An 8,142-nucleotide genomic window follows, 5' to 3' on the forward strand; every position below is an offset into this window, starting at 1 on the left:
CTGTTTGTACTGAACAACTATTGTAGAGAGAATAGGAATAAGGAAAAATGTCTGTTGATGTGTGTATATAAATGTTATTTTCAATACTTTGGAGTTTGATGATTTAAATTTGTGTTTAATAATTTGCTTGGGCATTTATGTCATATTTGGGTTTACCTGCAAGGGAGGACGGGGAAATTATACTGTACCTTGGTTGAAATCATTATTTACCTGAAGACAGATGAAGGAAGATCATTTTGTGATATTGTCCTAGAACTGACTGATGTGTACTTTTGTTATAGTGTTCCATATTAATGTTTTGTATCTATGTGTATACGTCCAAATAATTATATATTCTCAATGAAGCTGCTGAAGGAGAAGCATCGCGTTCGAGTGTATTTATTGATTTCCTTTCCCCTTCTCAGGGTGTAACATTTTGGAGGCACCGCTGGGATGAATGTGATGAGGGTCCGCTGTCCCAGATAGATGCCCTGGTCATCATTCAACCCCTTCCATCTACAAACGGGCTGAGAGATACGGTGTGGTGGTTCCGCGACCGAGCAGAGGGATCCGCATGCAATCTGAGGTCATCTACTGGTACCAGGAGAGCTACACTGTCTATTCTGCAAAGAGAAGGTCCTGCATCACACTAATACATTGTAAAAACTAGAGACTGAAATGGATTCTTCAGAGTTGGAGGACTTGAAATTAGAAGTTTTTGGTGCTTTGTACACATTGAACAAGGACACTTTGATTGAAGTTTGTGATTTTCTGTGTATTGGTGGTTCAAAACTTGAAAATGTATCAGGTAGAAGCCGCTCCTCCCTAATTTCATATGTCATAAGGCACTTAGAAAGAGAGGAGCTGGGCGAGCTTGAGGATCAAGGTATGGCTGAGTTCCTGGTTTTGAAAGATAAAATCGCTGAGTTGCAACAGGCTACTCAGAATAGTGCACTAGAACACATAACCTCAGATGCTAACCTGACAAATGAGACACAAGAGCAGGTCACCCAGCCTTCAGAAGAAGAGCGACTGAAAAGAGAGATAGAGACACTCCAGTTGGCTTTAGCATTATCACGACTGGAAAAAACAAATCCAATTAGTGGAGCCAAACAGTCTGTGAGTGGGAAGGATAACCATGCCAAACAGGTCCCCCAGCCCTGCCTATCATTACCATGGGGCCGAGAATTCAGAATAGCTGGCCAGATTGGTGAGCCAGGCCAAAAGGACAAACTTACCTTCTCCAGTCTAGCACACCAAATTGAACAAGCCATCAGCAAAGGAGTTCCTGAAATAGAAATAGTTGATGCAGTAATCAGGTCAATAGCACCAGGCTTACAATTACGCAGTTATCTGGAGGGCAGAACCAACCTTAACTTGCCTACCTTGAGGAGGATTCTGAGGTCCCACTATCAAGAAAAAGGTGCAACAGAACTGTACAAACAGCTCACATCAGAGGTCCAGAGTAGTAAGGAAACCCCACAAACCTTTTTAATTCGAGCTCTGGATTTGAGACAAAAAATCCTATTTGCTTCACAGGAAGAGGAATCTGGTTTAAGATATGATCCTGTCCTTGTGCAAAGCATGTTTCTCCACACAGTTCTGACAGGCTTGCAGAATGACAACATCAGAAGTGACCTGCAGCCATACGTCCAACAAGCAACAACTGGTGATGAGCTGCTTCTTGAGAAACTCAATGTTGCCTGTGCAAATGAAGCAGAGAGACAAAAGAAAAAGAAAACACTTTCCCAGGGGCGGCCAACCACTGTGCACTCACTCCAGTCTGACACTCCTGCAGATAAAAAAAGAAAAACCCAAAATCCTGAAACCAACATCAAACCCCAGTCCGACCTGCTGAATGAACTCAAAGAAATACGTTCTGATATGGCATTGTTGAAAAACTTGGGCGCTGAAGTTGCACAAATCAGAGAGGCAATCCAACAGCCCAATTCAGCACAAACACAGTACTTTGCCTTACCCATGGTGCCAGAATGTGCTCCTCCTCCTCCTCCGCTCCAGCACTGGCCACAAAACTGGTCTCCTGCAGGGTCGGGACAAAGAGGTGATACAGCTCAGAATCAGCCGAGAGTTGCACCACAACGCCAGTATCCCACTCTAAATCATGCACGCCTCAGAAAGTGTGTTGGCTGCCAGCAAAGTGGAACTGAATATTGCACCCACTGCTATAGATGTGGTAGTAGCGAGCACTTCCTCGCAGGTTGCAGGGTGAGAATCCCTAGACAAGACAGGGATGGTCCTTTAAACGGAAGAGGGTTACCCCCGCGGGACAGGGAGTAACTAGTAATAGTGTAATGTCCCAACAGCTTTGCTCCCACTGTGGTGTTCATGGGAAACTCAAAAGACTCAGAAGGTGTGCAGCCTGTAAAAAAAGCATTTATTGTTCTAAGATCTGTCAAGCTGAACATTGGCCAAAACACAGAAAAAACTGTAATAAACAACCAAAACCTCAGGTAAACCAGCACATTCACCCAAAAACAAGTTCTGTACGCCCCATAAAGGTGGATAGCCAATCCCGTCTTGTTGCTCTTGTAGGGAAGCAGTGTATGGTTGAATGTTATATACAAAACTGCAGAACTCAAGCGTTATGGGATACAGGCTCCCAAGTGTGTATTGTTGATGAAAAGTGGAAACAGAGACATTTACCACATGAAAAATTAAAAGACATCTCTGAGTTACTTGATGCACCTGATGACTTGAAAATCACAGCTGCCAATGGACAGAACATGCCTTATAAGGGTTTCATTGAAGTCAATTTTAGTTTGGCTGCTGAGGGAGCCAACTCTAAAGAACTTGTTATTCCCATGTTAGTGATGAAAGGTGAAAACCTTCCACAGCCCATTATAGGCTTTAATGTCATTGAACAAATAGTGAAGACCAGTACTGTAGAGCAAATGGATACCGCAAGAACAGAGCAGCTGCATGAGTCATTGAGAGTGGCTTTCCCATGCCTTGGAGAGAAAAATGTCACTACCTTCGTTGATCTGGTGACTGCTGACCGATCACATGACTATGTGGTGAGAACGTCAAAAGAGAAAATCCTTGTACCCAAACACACCTCTGTGCAGATTGACTGTAGGGTGCAGACCAAGCCACTGAATAAAGACACTACCCTTCTCTTTGAGCCTGACATAAATCCTCAGTGGGCTGAAGGGCTTGAGTTTTGTGAGACTTTGATAACACTCAGAAAGGGTGTTCCTCCTTACATTGCTCTCGATGTGCAAAATCCCACTGATCATGACATTGAGTTATCAGGAAAAACTGTTGTGGGCACCTTACAGCAAGTCCAAGCTGTGTATCCAGCTACAATTTTAGAGGAACCAAATCAGTGTCCCCCAGTGTTAGTCAATCACGTGGCTGCAGAGAGTGGGCGGGTTCCTGACACTCCATGGGATCCACCAATTGATCTGAGCCATCTGAGTGAACCTGAAAGAGTGGTGGTACAAGGGATGCTTCGTGATGAATGCGCTTCCTTTTCTAAATCAGATGATGACATTGGGCGTATCGAAAAGCTGAAACTGAAAATATCACTCAAGGATTTGGATCCTGTGGCACGCACTTACCTGTCAGTACCGAAGCCACTGTATAAGGAGATGAAAGAATACCTGCACAACCTTATTGCACAAGGATGGGTAGAGAAGTCCAACTCATCTTATGCCTCACCAGTTGTCTGTGTGAGAAAAAAAGATGGTAGCTTACGTCTTTGTATAGACTACCGAGAACTCAACAAAAAGACTCACCCTGACAGACAGCCAATTCCTCGAGTGCAGGACATCCTCGACAGTCTTGGTGGCAACTCGTGGTTCTCCTTGTTAGACCAGGGAAAGGCCTACCATCAGGGCTTTATGGATGAAGAGAGCAGGCCTTTGACTGCATTTGTGACACCATGGGGCCTGTACGAATGGATAAGAATCCCATTCGGACTAATGAATGCACCTGCAGCTTTCCAACGCTGCATGGAAGAGTGTCTGGAAGAGGTGCGAGACAACATCTGTGTACCATACCTGGATGACACTCTAGTGTACAGTCACTCATTTGAGGATCATGTCAGTCATGTTAGGAAAGTGCTCCAACTGCTGAGGAATTATGGAGTCAAGCTAAAACCCAGTAAGTGCGAATTATTTAAACCTGAGGTTCGCTACCTGGGAAGGATTGTTTCAGCAGAAGGTAGCAAAATCGACCCAAGTGACACCATAGTAGTAAGAGCTTTGAAAGATAAGGCGCCAAGCAATGTGGGAGAGCTGCGGACTGTCATGGGTTTGTTAAGCTACTATAGACAGTATATACAGGACTTCTCCCGTATTGCAGGGCCCCTTTATGACTTACTGAAAGGCACAGCAGAAGACAATAATGTGCCGCAAAACAGGACAAACACAAGACAGTCTACAAGAAGGAGCAAAGCTGTGCCATCCCATAAGCCAATTGTGTGGACTGAAAAACACCAGTGCATATTGGAACGTCTAATAGATTGTTTGGTTGAACCACCAATCCTCGGGTTCCCAGACTTCTCTAAACCATTCATCCTCCACACCGATGCCTCAAACCAGGGCCTCGGGGCAGTTCTTTATCAGCAACAGGATGATAAGCTCCGTGTAATAGCTTATGGTTCCCGAACATTGACTGCAGCTGAACGGAATTATCACCTACATTCAGGAAAATTGGAATTCCTTGCACTAAAGTGGGCAGTCACAGAGAAATTCAGAGACTATCTCTATTATGCGCCTACGTTCACAGTGTTCACTGACAACAATCCTCTCACCTACATTCTGTCAAGTGCCAAGCTCAATGCAACAGGATGTAGATGGGTGGCAGAGCTCGCAGATTTCCATTTCACCATCCGATATCGTCCAGGGAGAGAGAATGTGGATGCTGATAGCCTGTCAAGAATAAATGTTAAAATAGAGGAAATGATCAAACACTGCACAGAGGAAGTGGGATCAGATTGTGTGGCAACAATAACCCAAGCTGTTGAGACACAAGAATCTAACTTAGCAAATGTCTGTGCAATGCTTTCCCCTCTCCAGTGTACAGCAGTCAGTGAAGAGACACACAAACCATTCCCAGTGGCAGAGATTAGGCAAGCACAGCAGGATGATGAAAACATTAGCCCAATAATGCAGTGCAAAATAAGGAATGAAAGGCCATCAAGACAACAATTCAATGCATTAAGCACCCACAGTAAGTGCCTACTGCGTGAATGGGAAAAACTTCATATTGATAACAATGGCATTCTTTGCAGGAAGACAACAAACAAGACACAGCTTGTACTACCTGAGAAGTATAAAACCACTGTACTGAGAGAATTGCATGACGAAATGGGTCATCAAGGCACTGATCGAACAACATCGTTGGTCAGGGATAGATTCTTTTGGCCTTACATGCAAAAAGACATTGAACATTATGTGACAAAGACCTGTACTTGCCTGAAACAAAAACCACCATGTAGAGAAACGAGGGCCCCTCTCACAAGTATTGTTACCACACAGCCATTTGAACTGGTGTCAATAGATTTTCTTCACTTGGACAAATGTAAAGGTGGATACGAGTATATCTTGGTAATCGTTGATCACTTTACTCGTTTTGCACAGGCTTATGCCACCACCTCTAAGTCTGCCAAAACAGTGGCTGATCGTATATTTAACGATTATGCCTTGAAGTTTGGACTGCCAGCACGGATACACCATGATCAGGGTGGCGAATTTGAGAACCAACTCTTTTCCCAGTTGAAAAAGAACTGTGGCATAGTAGGATCCCGAACGACACCTTATCACCCACAAGGAAATGGGCAGGTTGAACGCTTCAACCGAACACTATTACAAATGTTAAAGACACTTACTGATCAGCAGAAAACAAGCTGGAAAGAATCCCTGAACAAGTTGATCTATGCATATAACTGCACGCGATGTGAGGTAACTGGTTTTTCCCCTTTCTACCTTCTGTTCGGAAGGTCCCCAAGGTTACCTATTGATCTCCTGTTCGGTCTCACCACTGGGACAGGGAAAACAGACCACCGAGCATACATGGAGAAATGGAAACAAGAAATGCAGGAGGCACATGAAATAGTACGAGAGAACGCAAAGAAGGCAGCAGAGAGAAGTAAAAAACATTATGATGGGAAAGTAAGAAGCTCTGTGCTATGTCCTGGCGATCGAGTCCTTGTTCGAAACCTGACACCTAGGGGAGGAACTGGAAAGCTTCGTAATCACTGGGAACAGGATATTCATGTTGTGATCCGTCAGGTTGCAGAAGGCCTCCCGGTGTATGAAGTCAAGCCTGAGCAAGGAAGAGGAAGGTCAAGAACCATGCATCGCAACTTGTTGCTGCTGTGTGATTACTTACCTCTGGAAACTGAGCCAAAAGCACCACCAAAGCAAGAGAAAAGAAGGGTGAAGGAGACAGAGACAGAAAATGCAGATCAGAAAGAGGAAGATGAAGAAGAGGAATGGGTGTACTGTTACAAACCAGTAATACACTCTCAAATGCCCCATGCAGACGGAGTGATTGAGCGTGCAGACACACAACAGGACAGTGGTCAGGAGAAACAAAATTTGAGTGATGATGAATTGATTGAAGGAAGGCTCATAGCAAACACAGATGAGCCTGAAACACAGCAGGAAAATGTGCCACAGGAAGAGAACTATCAGGACAGGGATGAGAGCTTAGTTGAAAAAGCAGTGGATGAAATTCCAGCATTCCAACATCCAGAGCCACCTGGAGGAGAAAAAGAACAGACAGATGGTGCACCAAGGAGGGAAAGACGAGCCCCTAAAGTCTTCACCTATGATCAACTTGGGACTCCAACATGCTATAGTACAGCATATGGAAATGAAAGGCTCTACCAACATCAGCCCATACAATATCAACACATTCGACCAGTGACACTGTGGACCAATCCATTCCAGACCTACCAACCTATAATTATGCAAGGATACTAGACACAGATTCAGTGCCGAAAATGATGAATGAAGAGAACAGATCACTAAATTTGGGTGATTAATTGGCGGTACCCTCCCACCGATCACGTGGTTGAGCCAACTAGGATATAATGACTTAAGAACCCTTGGTTTATGAGTGCTGTGATGTCGGGACGACATCTAACTTTGTAGGGGAGAGTGTGATAGGTTGATTTTATTATTCTATTGATTATTAATCAAAGTTCATAATTGAGGTAAATATCTCCATGGGAATTGTTAAGAATATAACCTATCATTCTTCCATCGGTGATCTACTTGTTGAGCCTTTTTGTTAATGTGTGGGATATGTGATCGTTTAGTCATACCTTGCACTGCAGGAGGGGGGCACTCCGGCCGCGGTGCTTCATTCTCAATGAAGCTGCTGAAGGAGAAGCATCGCGTTCGAGTGTATTTATTGATTTCCTTTCCCCTTCTCAGGTATGTGATGAGTGTTTGTGCTCCTAAGCTGTGGAGATATGTGCCGAGTTTTGTTTGACTCTCTGTAGACTGACTCACTACCTGTTCAAGACGTTTTGAAGTGTTATTTCTTTTGCATTTCTTGTAGCATACTGTTGGCTAGCTAGCTGAGCTAAGTGCTCTACGCTGCCGCTAGCATAGTGCACTGCGCCGCCAGAATGTGTGCATACGGTGATGGCGATGCATGTGCGTGTTAGTTCTGTTTGTACTGAACAACTATTGTAGAGAGAATAGGAATAAGGAAAAATGTCTGTTGATGTGTGTATATAAATGTTATTTTCAATACTTTGGAGTTTGATGATTTAAATTTGTGTTTAATAATTTGCTTGGGCATTTATGTCATATTTGGGTTTACCTGCAAGGGAGGACGGGGAAATTATACTGTACCTTGGTTGAAATCATTATTTACCTGAAGACAGATGAAGGAAGATCATTTTGTGATATTGTCCTAGAACTGACTGATGTGTACTTTTGTTATAGTGTTCCATATTAATGTTTTGTATCTATGTGTATACGTCCAAATAATTATATATTCTCAATGAAGCTGCTGAAGGAGAAGCATCGCGTTCGAGTGTATTTATTGATTTCCTTTCCCCTTCTCAGGGTGTAACAGAAGCACTGTTTCCACTGCAGGAACCTTTCTCAGGGGCTAAAATCCATTAGAATGTGGAGAGCATAAGCAACACACAAAGATACAAGGTTCCTGTTAATAGGG

General features: G+C 43.7%; 1 protein-coding gene across 1 annotated transcript; it reads left to right on the forward strand.

The window, feature by feature from the left end:
* The first annotated feature begins 364 nt into the window (after positions 1-364).
* LOC115786439 (uncharacterized) lies at positions 365-7,235 on the forward strand. Its single transcript, XM_030738581.1, has 2 exons — positions 365-434; positions 5,993-7,235. The coding sequence occupies exon 2, from the start codon at positions 6,018-6,020 to the stop codon at positions 6,930-6,932; it is 915 nt and encodes a 304-aa protein (XP_030594441.1). The 5' UTR covers positions 365-434; positions 5,993-6,017; the 3' UTR covers positions 6,933-7,235.
* The last annotated feature ends 907 nt before the right edge of the window (positions 7,236-8,142 follow it).

Source organism: Archocentrus centrarchus, chromosome 10 (genome assembly GCF_007364275.1).
Source record: "Archocentrus centrarchus isolate MPI-CPG fArcCen1 chromosome 10, fArcCen1, whole genome shotgun sequence".
Classification (NCBI taxonomy): Eukaryota; Metazoa; Chordata; class Actinopteri; order Cichliformes; family Cichlidae; genus Archocentrus; species Archocentrus centrarchus.